Here is a 16,010-nt window from a genome sequence, read left to right as displayed (position 1 = left end):
GTCGATCTGGAGAATAGCCTACCACAGGAGATCATTCTTTATTGTAAGGGCTGTCGATCTGGAGAATAGCCTACCGCAGGAGCTGATTCTTTATTGTAAGAGCTATCGATCTGGGGAATAGCCTAACACAGGAGATCATTCTTTATTGTAAGGGCTGTGGATCTGGGGAATAGTCCACCCCAGGAGCTAGTTCTTTACTGTAATGGCTGTAAAGCTGTGGAGTAGCTTACCCAGGAGCTGGTTGTTTGCTATAAGAGATGTGAATCTGTGGAATATCCTACCCTAGTGGGGGGTCACATGGCCTATGAAGCAGTTGATTTGTGGAAGTCCTAAGTGTCAAACTCGCACATCAAATATTGATGACCTCTCAAGTCCATTACTAGGCTCACATTCTAGTGTATGAGGCTTTTGCTGTACCTATGTATGTCAGATATAATCAGAAAAGAAGTGCCATTCTCCTTTGACTGCATTGTATACTAACATATAAGGAAGCTTTCTATCAGTTTTTGTATGGGGTACAGAAGAAACCAGAGGAATCCCTTAAAAACACATGGAGAACATAAGGAAACTGGGCTTCCATCGTCGTTAGGTTGGCACCTTAGCCACCATGCTTTACATTTCCAAACATTACTTTTACCACCTAGAAATTCTGCCCTATATTCTCTGTAAGATGTCAGTGATCTGCTTTCTTACGGTCATGTGCGTCTGACTTGTGTGAGCAGAATTATCAGAATGACAACATGTAGGAGTTTTGCTCACTGCACCAGACCTGTGATCTGGTAATTACCCCCCTGGCTCCAGCACAATCCTCTGTAAGTATTTAACCATCACGTGGAACAAACCAGCAATTTCAGTGAGCTCAGCCATCCCACTTGTGTAGATGCGCTTACACACACTACTTAGACATCAGTCAGCTTTATACATCTATATAGACACAAGGTTTCCAAAAAAGCTGAACTTGACAAACTTGTACCAATATGATCTATATTCTGTAAATCGAGTGGTTGCAAAGAATGGCTCCTACTCTGGAGGACTTGTCCTGTCCTGTAATACAAGTACAGCCCATTAATGTGAATGGACATAGTGTAATACCCGGTATCCCCTGTGGGGGCATTGCAGAGAAACTAAACACTTGCTACCAGACTCTTCCACAGATTACAGCTGATTGCTTTGTGGTCAACTTATCATTGAACCCTTATAATAAGTAGAAGACCTCATAATCATGTGAATGCAAAAAAAATATGGCGCTATGCGTACAGGAAGTCAAAAACAAACACAAATATAAATTTTGATCTGACCTAAAAGAGTTAAAAAGGACCTTTAAAGAGAACCTTTCATCACTTGGGGCACATGCGGTTTTATATACTGCTAGAAAGCCAACAGTGCACTGAATTCAGCATACTGTCAGCTTTCCTGACTATGTCCCCAGTGAAGAGCTATCTGTGCCAGTACCGTAGCTCTTCACTGTCAGAAGGGCGTTCAGGAACGCCCTTCTTCACAGTAGCGCCTATAGCGCTGTACTGTGAGAGCGGGGTGGAACGCCCTCCCCCCTCCTGATAGTACTCATCCATAGACTAGGGGAGCCATTCCTCCCCGCTCTCACAGTACAGTGCTGTAGGCGCTACTGTAAAGAAGGGCGTTCCTGACTTACTGTCAGGAACGCCCTTCTGACGGTGAAGAGCTTGGTACCGGCACCGATAGCTCTTCAGCGGGGCCACAGATCGTGAAAGCAGAATTCAGCGCACTGTTGGCTTTCTAGCGGTATATAACACCGCATGTGCCCCAAGTGATCAAAGGTCCTCTTTAATCACAGTCATCATCTGAAACTGTTTCATTCAATGGTCGCCTCTCCACTGTTTCCAGCACAGTTGGAATTTTTTCTCTAGCCCTCACCGTTCCTGAGCAATCAGTGCTGTTAGTTTTATCACCCAATATTCTGCTTGGGCTCTCTACTGTCAGGTGGGCCGTCCCTGGTTATGTGTCCCAGTCTAGGACCGCCCTCCTCATAGTAGCAAGTCTGTAGATGTTGAAATATCACTGATTCCTCAGGAACTGTAGGGATTAGAGAAAAAAATTCCAACTGCATCAGAATCCATGGAGAGGCTCCTATTTAAGGATGGAAAGAGGTGGAGGTGATGAAAATCCCCTTTAAACTCATATGAAGCAGAAGAGATCTGGCCAAGATGGTTCACTGATGTCAATGAGCTGCTGGTAAAGCTGCACAATCTCTTCGCTCTATGACACAACCAAGGCCTGTGTAATACTGGCTTATACGGTGACACAGAGTCCTCGTATCAATAAAATCTAGCATAAAAGCAGTTTTATATGATGGGATGCGGCTTCGGGCATCATGAAACAGAATTATAGTTTACCATCCGTTATAAAACTAGAGAGCAGGGAGTTCCCAGGTGACGGGAGCCGCTCGTGTTATATAAAAGTACAGCGCGTTTCTTATAATGGATGTTTTACAACAGTCAGGGTTCGCTTATTTCCTTGTAAAGTTGGATTATCTGCATTTGTTATTTTACAGTAAAGTATTACGGATGATATCTCGGACTCATCAGTGTATTTTTGGGGACTTAAAGGGGTTGTCCCTTCACAAGGATCCTATCTATACTGCTTGTTAATGTGGATGTAAGACTTTTCCTAAATACATTGCTTCAGCAAAACTGCTTTGTTTGTCCACTATCTTACTTTATTCAATTCATTGTTGACACAGCCCTTGACTTATCTGCTCAAAAGTCAAGTGATGTATCTGCCTGCTCTCAGGGGGGAGGGAGGAGGGGCTAAGTGCAGGGAGCGAGCCTGTGTTTCTAGCTATTCCTGTGTCTACACCACATGACCTAGCTTCCTGCTATCAGATAGGGGAGAGGAGCTGCTTTCATTTCTGAACTCGTCTTCTGTTCTCCCAGTTATCAGGCTAGCTAATTCAATTGTGTTCATTATGGCAGAGACAGGCAGTCTCTGTATGTAACACAGAATGGAGTTGCTCCTGCCTGTACTTCATAGTCCAATATTGTGCATATGGTGTTGTTTGAGGACCTTTGATGACATCACAGGCCCTTCAGCCGCCCCATAGAATCACGCTATGTGGTGGGCGTAGCTACACACTAATTTGGGGGCGGAGAGAAATGGCAGGTTGCATGTGAAACCCCGCCCACCAAATGACACAAGAAACTAGGAAGAAAGAAGATTTTACAGCAGTGAAGACTGGTGAGTATGCGACGTGGGTTGTCCGGAATGATGATATTGGTCATTGCCCTAAGTGGGGGCCAGTTATACATATTGCATTGGGGCCCAGGAACTTCCAGTGACCCTCTGAACATCACTATGATATATGGAAAACATTGTGAGCGTTTATTTTCAGTATCTGGAATTGCTTTTGTGAATTTTTCACATTTTTCTGTAGTCAAGACAAGTGCAGAATTATTAGAATTTCTGGATTTTTCAGAAATCTCAGAGATTGACCACCAGTGAGCGCTAAGGGAGGAAGGTGGAAGATTATGTGGGTGACCAGGTGACAGAAAAGCAGCCCCATAAAGGCAAATATGGCCGACGGTAAATAACTGTTACACATCTACCTTCTCTTAGTTATCTTTAGCTAAGGGAGACCTCAGACCTGCCCCTTATACTTTCTAAATTCCGTGTCTTCACCATTCTATAAGGAGACGCTGGATGAACGATGTTTTTCCAGTATCGATAATTACCGAAATCTGTTTTGGCTCCTGTCACCGCCGCCTTCCTTCAACATTCTCTGTACAAAACCTGTTTACTAGAAGCGCCGAGCTTGTACCTACCGCTGACAGCCGGGTGTCAGGTCGATTACTTTGTTCGGTATACTTGACATGTTTTCATGAGGGTGAATTATTTAAGATGACATCATACGATCCCAACATGCAAAGGATTTCTACACGCTGCAATGCTTTGAAGTGCTTGTCTACAACTGCGGAGATGTAAAGTGGTGAATCCGAGCTCCAGGAGGACAATTATCTCCCGATTATATTAAACCACATTCCAGGGCGGACGGATCCAAGGTCTGCGCTACTATAAGAGACAAAACACCTGGCTTCCCCAAAGCTGTCTGTGGACCAGAAGACATCCTTGAACTGAAACATTGGAACAATAGTTGTAAAATATTGCTGACCTATCCTACGGTTAGATCACTATGAGATCGGTAAGGGTCTGACACCGGACACCCCCTCTCCCAATCTCTGATACACAGAGAATGCAGCAGGAAACAGACAGTGACGTTCCCTATGTAGTGGCCAGACCTGGTACTGCAGATTTGCTGTCCTTCTATTGAATGGAAGCTAAACTGCAGTAACCTGGTTTGTCCACTACACAGAGAACAGCGCTATATGCTTCCTGTTCCATTTTCTGTTTGACAGCTGCCCAGAACAACTGACTAGCAAGAACCTCTGCTTTGAGATTTCCATTGATTTGATATTGATGAACTATCCTAAGGATAGATCACCAATATTTTTAGCCTGGAAACACCTATTTAAGGCTTATTAACACATCCACATCCCAGCTTTCCAAAACTACTGAAAATCTGAAAAAGAAGTGACTGATGGCATTTCCCATTCAGAAGCTTGGTGTGCCCACCTCCAGTAGAAGCCGTAAAGGCAGTCATCTTGATTTGCCCCAGGACAAGTGAGCGATAATGAATAGATATGTGTCAGCTGGGGTATAGACAGCATGTATTACACGCTCTGTATCCGGCGAGGCTGTAGTCAGACTGATAACCTCCTCTCCGGAACATAATAATAGCGTATGGCTCCTAGCAGAACGGTATCTAGACAAAAATGTGCTGCTGACACGGCTGAAGCAGATCGTTCTGCGCTTGTCTTCACATGGGCTAAAACAATAGACTTACAATGGAACACGTATCAACAAGTGGCGAATACAGGCGCGCCACAAACACTGCAGGAATGTCAACCGAAAACTGGAATTCTGCTGAGCTGGTCCTGGGGTCCGGATACTGATCCATTGTTATCCTCAAGGAGAGCGGTGCCGATGCTGCAGGTGACATGGAGTACTGAGCGAGTATTTCCAGTGACTATTCTCTGCAATAGAGGAAAATCCAAATTGGGGTCTCAGACCCTACCCTTCATGACTTCTAAATGCTACAGCCCCCCCCAATCCTTTAGGCAGTCTGTCTCCCGAAAATTCAGTATGAAACCAGTCACAGAACACTATACCTAGGACCATCCAGCCTCTAGATAGTACAATAGATGCACCAACCAAATATGCAAATGAGGCTCAAGTGTAAGAGGGCGTGGCTTAGTCTAAAAGGGCTCCAACCTGGAAACTCTTGGCGCATATGTGGGAATTCAACAAGTGGGCCATAGCTGCAGGACAGGGAGAAGTTGTCAATCAGGTGTACAGGGTTGGCTATTCAAATCTGTAGATGGAATCCTTGGAGTCTTTGGCGTCTGGCACGCCCCCATTGCACTTGAGCCTCATTTGCATATATCTAAATGACTTTTCCAAGGAAATCAAGGGAATTCTTCACCTGTTGCTGGGGTCGATTTATCATTTACAAGCGTGGTTTTTGTAGATTTTTTTTTGTTGTTTTTTTCAAAATGTATCATGCCGGTTCATAAGTTTTTGTTGGATCTCTAGCAGGATGGCTTCAGAGTTCACTAAGGATTTTGGGTACCTTTTGTGAAGCCAAGTTAGAAGCGCAGTGTGTTTGTACAAAAATTTTGCAACTTTTTTAAAAAAGTTGCATATAACAAATTTGGGGTATAACTATGCACCTTCGAAACCACACCCACTTAACCGGTCACTTTTGTGAATAGGTTCACCGGGTCAAAGACAGTAGAAAAATGGTGCACATTGCTATATAAAGTAGGTGCAAACTAATAAAAGGGATGCAAAATATTCACCAGAATTCTGGTGCAAACCCAGTAGTGTATCGGCTCGGATGTCGGATTATTTGCACGTTGCGATGTGATGTAACACACAGGTCTCTATGGGGTAAGATTCCTTTATGTTTAAATCTAGTGGTAATGCCAAAAAGTTTAAAGGGGCTCTGGACCCGTCGTCTTCCGTACTCTTGGCCCACATTGGGTCCCACATGAGCAACCAACGTCTGTGACTGATATCATCTACTGTACTATTATAAGCTTTGTAATCTGTAACATAAGCATAAAGTGCAGCAAAGAAGTCGCCCTGACGTGCGCAGAGTAATTTTACTTGTTGGGAAACCGGAATAAGTATGTTAACCCTTCTGATCCCATGGAAACCTCCAAAGCTCATAATAAGTAACTGGGCTGAAGCCAAGCAAAAACCCGTCACGCTCCATCACAGGCACATTGTACGGCTACAATGCAAACAGCACCTTCCAGCCAGGCCAAATTCTCGGGCCTAATATCTTGAACCTTTGCAAACAATGTGTGTTTACTAAGAATTTAGCAAATCTTTGGAGATTGTATTGTCCAGTCCTGATTTATTAGTAAAACAAGGCTGAGCAAATACAAGGGGGGTGGGGGAGGAAGGGGCAGGTAGCCGAAATGTCTGGGACTGCTGAGAGAAGGACTTTTTGGGAAGTGTTAACTATGGACTTTAATTGGTTTTGTCTTTCTGGTTGTGGAAAATAAAAATACCTGTGGCCTGACTGAATCTGGAAATTTGGCAAATATTGGCCTATAGGTCTCTGACCGAAGGCCACCATTAAAAGTAATTGGCCAGATCCTCACCAACTCCCCATTGTGCCCATTCCAACACTTTTGGGTTCCATGCAAACTGCAAACATCCTGGTCCAAATTGGGGGCAGGAAATGGCTGCTCAATGGTCACCTTATTTGTTAGGATGTATTGACCAGTGGGAAGCGTTGGCATGGGAGGAGAAGTATTGTCAAGGTAAGTATTACTACTTTTGTCTTTATTCCATTGTGACCCCTTTTAAAGTGTAACTCCTATTATACAACAGCTTTGTATAAATGAACAGAACAGGTGAATCTAAGAAGTTTTATCAAATATTTTATTAAAGAAATCTGTTTCCTTCTCCGCTTATCAAGAGTTACTTTTAACATTGAAGTCTATGGAGAGGGGAGGGTGGAAAAGATATACTGTGAGAGCTTTGCTGACTCTGCTGTATCTTCAAGATAAGACAATACCACTGCATAGAATGAGGCAATAAATCAATCAATAGGCTCCTCCCACCTCTCCATAGACTTCTATGTAAAAACCGATAAGTGGAGAAGGATACAGATTTCTTTAGTAAGATATATTACAAAGTTTTTTTTTTATATTCACCTGTATTATTCATTTACGTAAAGTTGTTTTAGAATTGTAGGTGCCCTTTAAGTTCACTGTCACACACTGAACTTATTGTAGACGCTTAGGGCTTATTCACTTGACCATGTTCTGTGCATCGTCATCTTCTGGACCCACCATGGTCATGTGAACTCCTAGGGCTTTACGATGCAGTGAGGTCCTGAATGGCTGGAGCACTATTGTAACAAACCCTCAGCTTTATGTCAGTTCAGTACTATAATGCTCCAGCCATTCAGGAGGTCTCTGCATCATAACTCGGTATGAGATCACATGGCCATGGTCAGCCTAGGAAGTGGGCTAGAACCACAGATGCAACACTAGCATGTGAATAGGACATAAATGTACACAGAAATGGTAAGAAAATAGGACAATAACAGGTTAATGCCACGTCATGTAAACGGGCCTTTAAATACAGGAAGCTGGATACCTGTATCTACATGTATGTGAACTTAAAGGAGTGGAATCAATGAATATTGAGAAGTTCAGCAAGTCTGCTGTCAAGGAAACCTGGTTACATTAATACTGTGTCTGGGGATTCCTGGCTAGTTCCAACCCGGGGTCACATGATCAGATACATCAGACGCAACATTTGGCCCCGAGTCGCTCCACTGCCTCCCTACTATTCCTCTTTTGAGGTAACCCAGGCCCAGCATCAGAAAAGCCCTGGAACATAGGATCCCCTGGACAACCCCTTTAAGACCTTATTCACATTTCAGTGCTTTGCATGAGAGTATGGATGCCAAGACCAGAGACTACACAGAAATAAGGTATAATGTGATGATTTACATATGTTCTGGGTTTTCGGCCCTCCACAGGTTTCCGTCTATAAACTTTCAATGTAAAACACTGATGTGTGAATAAGGCCTTAGGCACAGATACTGAATCCAACTTTTAATGGTTTCTATCACATGCAAGTGAATGGGGGTTTGTATACTCTGGGATAAATCTGCCTGGAAAGGTTGGGGATTAGCCCTATTACTGTAAATGGATCATGTGAACCCACTGGTACAGATCCTCGTGTAAATCAATGCAAAACCAAGACATGAGCATGCCCTAATACAGTAATCTTATAGCTGAGAAATGAAACTTATAATGTTCTACTTGGGATATTTTTGTTGACCCGCACAGGGGGTCCTACAGCAGCAAGCATCCCTCAGGAGGACCAAAGACTGTTACAGATTTTGTTATGGGGCCCAGGAGCTGAAAATCTGGACCCAATTGAGTTGTGTCATAATATAATGCAACAAATGGTAACATAATTCAGGCATATGTTACTAAACCAGATGAGGTCAGGCACCGTCTGCAGCACTGAGCGGGTTAAATGTGAGTAATGTTGAATGATTTCAGAAGAGTGGGGTCAGCACTGTGCTTTCCTGACCTTGCATTCATGCAGCTAATCTATGGGATGAGCTTTGCACACTCAGAGCCCTGGAATTTTCATTTATTGCATATGGTCAGATCTGCGCTATCCCAATGACCCCTTTCATTGCTAAGCCCTGTGAAACAAAGTCTAGCACCGAGCAGGAGGACTGCAACAGGAACAAAGGGCTCCACTCCCAAACTGTCACATTACACACCGCCAACGTGCCGGACCACCCAAACACTTCACCATTATCTGTGCATAGACCCCCTTCTCCCTGCAGTACAACAGGCACAACACTCAGGACAACCACCAGGAGGCCCCAATTATTTAGAGCAAAGTCTTTGGCCACAGGGGTTAATAAGTTACCAATTGGCTTACATGTTTTATATACACACAAGCAACGCACCAGGGTCACAACAGTATATACACTAACGTAATACAACACAAAACACTGCAACAATGCAAGCGACGCCATTATCCTGCCTCCCATATCACGGGTTGTTCTATGGTGCCCCGACCAGGACTCACGTCTTGTGCAATGAAAAGTAAGCGACACATAATATATAGCAGTCTGGGGTGTGCAATGTAACAAATTCGGGGTACATGGACACATCTTTAGGTTCTCTGAGCAAAAAAATTACACAAAAAAAAGTAGGTTTTTAAATAAGTCATATATTAAGAATAGCAGCCAAGGCCACTTTGTCAATGACAGTACATGCAAAAATATTCCATACACTTTCAAATAGAGACGGTTGCCACACTGTAACTACAATATCATATCCAGGGCAGGGTAATAAACATTGGCTCCGGCACCAGAGTCTTATTCTCGAAACCAAGATCCTTAACTTGCTGGAACAAACAGAGCTTGTAACTTGGAGACTAACAAGACAGGTAACTAAAGGAATAAGGTCGTCTTTATCTTGGCTGAAGGGCTTTGCAGAGCTCAGGGCAGACTGACCTGGAAACGTTGCATGGAGTTTTGATCCAATTTCTTCATTTTACAGGTGATATTTGTTCGATAAATGTCTGTAAAATGAAGAAACTGCTGCATTAACTGAACCATATATATATTTGCACCCCTAGGACATTGCCCTTTAGTCAATTGCAACATAATTTCAAGTGCAAAAATAAAAATGCAAGTGCTGGGTGCAAATTTTTTTACCCATACCAAGTGTATAGAAGAGTCTAGGGGCCCAATCACTCACTCCAGCCCTCGTGGTCCTTACCTTGCCCATTAGAATTAATAGCACATTCACATAACTAAAAACTTTGCAAATATTTATTTTAAAAAAATAATTTTTCAGAGAATACCAGGTTTTCCCTCGGGCCCGTCAGAGCCAGCCTTGCATTTTGTGAGGCTTGTGCAACAAAGAGTGTGTGGGACCTTTACAATACAACTTAAACACAATCCGAGAGGAGAGTTGCAGGGGTCTGTAGGATGTGTCGGCCTCTGATGTGCAAATAGAAAAAGTGATAAATATTGGAAAGTTTACATCGTGATAAGGATCTGGTGATAAAGAGCAGGGGCCCTTGTAACAATAGGCCCTAGTGAGCATCTGTGAACCCTGAGCATGGCCTTTAGGAAAGGGCAGCTATACCAAGGACTCGCAGACTGGTGTGGAGTCAGAGTCCTGGCTGTGCATAGAGCTTAACCCCGTGTCCGAGTCCTCATCGTTGCCCTCACAGTTGGTACATCGGTTCACGTCCTTTTCAACCCAAACTGATGACCCCTCGGTACATGTCCTCTCTACCACCTGTGAGCAACCAGGCCTGAGCTCCTCACACGTCTCCTGAGACTCTGACACTTCCAAGTCACCAAGGCTGTCCAAGAGACTTTGCAATTCACTCTCCTTTTCATTCCATACTTGTTGGGAATAATCCAAATCCGCCTTAATAGCCTCCAGGTCTGTGTTCAGCCTCAGTCCTATGTAGAGACTGGCACTGAGCTCAGTTTTAACCCTTTCTTGCTCAAGGAGCAATTCGCTTTCACATTCCCCTTCCTCTGCAGTGGTCTCAGTAGGGTCTTGGTCCTTGGAGGACAACTCCTCCTGACGCCTGTCCATCCACCTTTTATTCAGTTCCTCTTGGATCTGGGTGGTAATCTGGTCAATCAGAGCCTCCTGTTGGGTTATTTGATCTTGCAGCAATAAGATCCCCTCACATTTCCGTGCATAGTCCTCAAAGTCTACAAATATTTCTTCTTCGGGACATTTGTCTTCTGCATTGCTGTCACCACCAACCTTGTCCCCGACCATTCCAACCAAATATGTGTCTTGGACATAATTCACACCATGTCTTTTCATTCTGTCAAAGTGAATTTTAGCCTCATACCTCTCAATGTCTCTGTCCAGGTCCTTAATCCTCTGCACCTGTTGTCGGATGGTGTGATCCTGGGACAGGACCAGATGGACCAAGGTCTCCATCTTCTCCACTGCGGTGGACTCTCTGGACAAACTCTCTTCCCTCTTCTTGTTCATCTTGGCCAACTTTCTGAAAGCTTTTCTCACCACCCTGCGCTGTTTCTCATGTGTTAGGGCCATGGTGGCTTTGGTGGCCCCTCTGAAGGGACAAGGGCTTTCCCTGCTGAGGACCACCTTAGCTTCAGCACTTCTAGGTCCAATATTGGGTAGAGAAGCTTCATTCCTGACCAGCACAAACCGCACATTCTCCTGCTCCTCACCCCAAGCTGTCCAGAGCCTCAGAATTTTGGTTTTGTTTGGAAGAATCCTCTCAAAGCCCCTCCACTTTTCCACAATGCAGTAAGACTGTGGTGGTCCCAGCATCATGGACCCCTCAGCGCTTTGCTTCTGGTTATGATCGTCCAGCAGGACCTTAACCACATCTGCACAAGTTGTGCGCCTGGTGAGTCCAGAAACAAGTTTCTCCTCTTCGCAAAGCCAGACAGAAATCTTCCACTCCTCCTCACTCTCCATCTCTCGGGTCAGATCACAACTTGGAGGAGAAGTCAACTATAATCCATAGAGTTTAGGACAGTCGCACAATAAAGTCCACCAAGACCCCTGGATGATACAGTCGGACTACTAATTCCACAAGTGTGCTTGATGTCAGATGATGTGCGCCCCTGGGATAAGCAGCGACGTCTTTGTCCTTGCCCTGCCAGGACAACTTTTTGTGCTCATCCAAAACAGCAGAGTAGGTACAAGTCACTTGTGCGGCGAGTCTTGTGTGACTTCTATGCTCTGAGCACCAGCAGCACCCGCACTGACTCCCTCTGAGCTAGCACAGCTCAGTCTGCTGCTTTTCCTCCAGACACACACAGCTATCCCCGCCCCTACATAGGGATCAGCCAACTCCAGCACAGACAATAAGTCCCTGCCTCATACTATTGTGGAGATCCCAGAGTCACAGGCAGGTAAGGGGAGCCTATAAACTACAAACATGCAGAACTGTTACGCTCCTTCACCTCATTTTCTCTGTTTCTACTTTAGTCCCTTATGTACCGATTAAATTTTTATTTTTGTGTTGTTTTATCATCCACACATTCCAAGTACTTTATTATTATTATTTACATTTTTTATTTTGTTTCATGGAATATGAGCTGGGTCTCTAGACATCCTATTATGTTTAATATATTATCCCCTTCTTGACAACCGCCATCATCATCATCATTAATATATATATATATATATATATATATATATATATATATATATATAACCATTAATTAAATGATGCTGTACAATATTATATATATTCCACGGTGCTGTACATTAATATATTAATCTCATGGTGCTGTACATTATTATATTCCATGGTGCTGTAAATTATTATATTAATCCCATGGGGCTGTACATTATTATATTCCAAGGTGCTGTGCATTATTATATTAATTCCATGGTGCTGTACATTATTATATTAATTCCATGGTGCTGTACATTATATTAATTCCATGGTGCTGTACATTATTATATTCCATGGTGCTGTACATTATTATATTAATCCCATGGTGCTGTACATTATTGTATTAATCCCATGGTGCTGTACATTATTATATTAATCCCATGGTGCTTTACATTATTATATTAATTCCATGGTGCTGTACATTATATTAATTCCATGGTGCTGTACATTATTATATTCCATGTTGCTGTACATTATTATATTCCATGGTGCTGTACATTATTATATTAATCCCATGGTGCTGTACATTATTATATTCCATGGTGCTGTACATTATTATATTCCATGGTGCTGTACATTATTATATTAATCCCATGGTGCTGTACATTATTGTATTAATCCCATGGTGCTGTACATTATTATATTAATCCCATGGTGCTTTACATTATTATATTAATTCCATGGTGCTGTACATTATATTAATTCCATGGTGCTGTACATTATATTAATTCCATGGTGCTGTACATTATTATATTCCATGGTGCTGTACATTATTATATTAATCCCATGGTGCTGTACATTATTATATTAATCCCATGGTGCTGTACATTATTATATTCCATGGTGCTGTACATTATTATATTCCATGGTGCTGTACATTATTATATTAATACCATGGTGCTGTACATTATTATATTCCATGTTGTTGTACATTATTATATTCCGTGGTGGTGTACATAATTATATTTAAGTCCATAGTGCTGTACATTATTATATTAATTCCATGGTGCTGTACATTATATTAATTCCATGGTGCTGTACATTATTATATTCCATGTTGCTGTACATTATTATATTCCATGGTGCTGTACATTATTATATTAATCCCATGGTGCTGTACATTATTATATTAATCCCATGGTGCTGTACATTATTATATTAATCCCATGGTGCTGTACATTATTATATTCCATGGTGCTGTACATTATTATATTAATACCATGGTGCTGTACATTATTATATTCCATGTTGTTGTACATTATTATATTCCGTGGTGGTGTACATAATTATATTTAAGTCCATAGTGCTGTACGTTATTAATTCCATATTGCTGTACATTATTATATTTCATGGTGTTGTACATTATTATATTAATTCCATATATTATCTCTCTATCTATCTATCTATCTATCTTATATCATATCATAACTACATATATGTGATACTCACCAAGAGGTCAAGTATGGGGGATATATTACTTATGTACTAAAGTACTTGTAATGGTGACCACTGTAAGCCGATGGCTGGTCAGGTAATGGAGGGGGCGAAAATGGAGATGAGAAAACTCCAGAAGGATTGTTTGTTCTCAGCAGACAACTTTCATCTGCTGAGCATTGTGGTAAATGCTCAGTATTGGGCTGGATTTTTAGGAATGGCGGGCAGGTTGGTAGTGGGACCTGTCATTCCACCCCCCTCCAGTCCACACTTTGGGGATGTTCCGGCAGCGACTCGGCTGCAGAGAGTCTCCTCATCAAGGAGGCTTAAGAAGTTGCTCCAGCAGCAGACTGGGGGCAGAGCTTGGCTGGAGAGCCAAAGAGAGAGGTCATATTTTTGGAGCTGTGTCCTGAATGATTCTACTGGCTTTTGGATTTCTGTGATTCTAGGTGAGGTAACCTATTCTATGTTTAGTTAGAGCCTAGCCGGGCAGGGATTTATTTTTGTATTCTTTCCTTTTGTTGCTGCACTGCCTTTTTGAGTGAAAATAAAACTCTATCTTTGTTTTGGACTTGTGTGTCTATGCCACCCCACCTAGCAGCCCCAGACCCTGACACCACCAATATATCAGGCGGCAAACACAATAATCCTCTGAATATTCAGTCATACAGGTAACATTGTATCAGCAGCTTCTACTGTATAATTCCTACACAACTGCAATCTGTGCAATATCCCCATAGTGCTTCAATGCATCTCAGGTTTCAGAAATAGATTCCAATTATAGCAATAGATTATAGATTGTACAAATACATAACTCTGATATAATCCATTTATGTCAACATTTCTTATGGCAAGTAGATTATATAGACTTTTACAGCTCCTCAGACCAGTTCAGGTTACCAGTAGACTCAGGTTACAATATATACAACGTACTTTCGATCTACAATGATTGTTCTGGATCAGATTAATATTGTAACCTGTTATTGTTTCCATCTGAGATCAGCGGCGCCAGCAGCGTCCAGTGGCCACTTACCGGGCCTAAGGGATCTTTTATTGAATGCGCACATTTGCTTCAGATTTATTGTGAGTCATTGTGATAGTATAAATGTTTGTAAGAATGTGCACATACAATTATGTTACATTGTAGCATGGCTTATATAATGGAGCAGATCACAATGTTGCATTTCTCCTACTTATCGATCCCTGTTCTTCTCCTTTTCTAGACTCCCAGCAGACGTTCACTCTTCGGTCCTGGATAAGATCCTGTCTCTACCTCCAGGTGAAATCCAGTAACGTGTTATTAAGTTGTCAAGATCTAATTATTGCATCACCAATATAGAGAAAATATTAATTCATTTGTATGATATATTTGTGAATGGGAATCTACACAGCGGCAGGTAAGTAGGTCATATAAGCTGCCCTACAATTATGTCACATGGATACATCAACCACCTATATATTAGCACTGTGTTTCTATAAGGGTGAGGACAAACTTATGTATCAAATGCAAAATTTACTGCAGGGAAATTCTGTAGCGTGTTCTAATGCAAGTTTTCCAGAACTTACATATTGATAGATTAGGGGGTCTGACAGCTGGGACCTCTGCAGATCAGCTCGTAAAAGAAGCCATTGCACCCTCATGCTCTGTGACCTCTTCCCTGTGCTGATGTCAAGTTCACCGGTCACGTGGTACAGCAGCAGCTCAGTCCCATTCAAGTGAATAGGGCTGAGCTGCAATGCCGAGCACAGCCACTACAATATGTACGGTGTTGATAGATGGTGATCGGACCTCCACGGGTCACATATTGGTCAACAATCCTAAGAGTAAGTCATCAGTATGTAGGTCCTGAAAATATCCCTTTAAGTGGACGTGCTCTGGGTTGAAAATCTGGAGCGCAGGTCATTTTGCTCTGAAGTTGCACAGTAGTTTCAGGTCTCTTGCAATCTGCTCATACTGTACATTACAGGCCTGTGGCAACTAATCCACTGCAACCATGTCTTGTGGGAACCTTGCCTTAGGGTTCCTTAAACCACAGCAACAGTAAAGTATCATTGTGTGTCAGATGAAGTCGTACCCTCTGACCTAACTAATTTTCACCTTTACACCTCTTGGGCACTGTCACAATAATACACTGGGCTCTTAACTATGTAGAGGTCACCAGAGAGGAGGCCGAACATTGGGCTTTAAAGAGACAAAAGCCGAAATATTTTCTATAACCTACAATTAGTGGATGAAGAAAAACAGAAGATTAGAAAAAACTCTTATTTTCATTCCTTGCGTGTTTCTA

The 16,010-nt window shown here is 42.5% G+C and overlaps 1 protein-coding gene across 1 annotated transcript; it reads right to left on the bottom strand.

The window, feature by feature from the left end:
- Positions 1-9,962: 9,962 nt before the first annotated feature.
- Positions 9,963-11,813, bottom strand: RASSF10 (Ras association domain family member 10). The gene has a single exon (XM_075281307.1). The coding sequence runs from the start codon at positions 11,577-11,579 to the stop codon at positions 10,239-10,241; it is 1,341 nt and encodes a 446-aa protein (XP_075137408.1). The 5' UTR covers positions 11,580-11,813; the 3' UTR covers positions 9,963-10,238.
- Positions 11,814-16,010: the final 4,197 nt, after the last annotated feature.

The sequence above is a fragment of the Leptodactylus fuscus genome, chromosome 7 (assembly GCF_031893055.1).
Source record: "Leptodactylus fuscus isolate aLepFus1 chromosome 7, aLepFus1.hap2, whole genome shotgun sequence".
Lineage (NCBI taxonomy): Eukaryota > Metazoa > Chordata > Amphibia > Anura > Leptodactylidae > Leptodactylus > Leptodactylus fuscus.
Note: the sequence above shows the minus strand (reverse complement) of the source record. Positions and strands in the feature narration are given on the sequence as shown.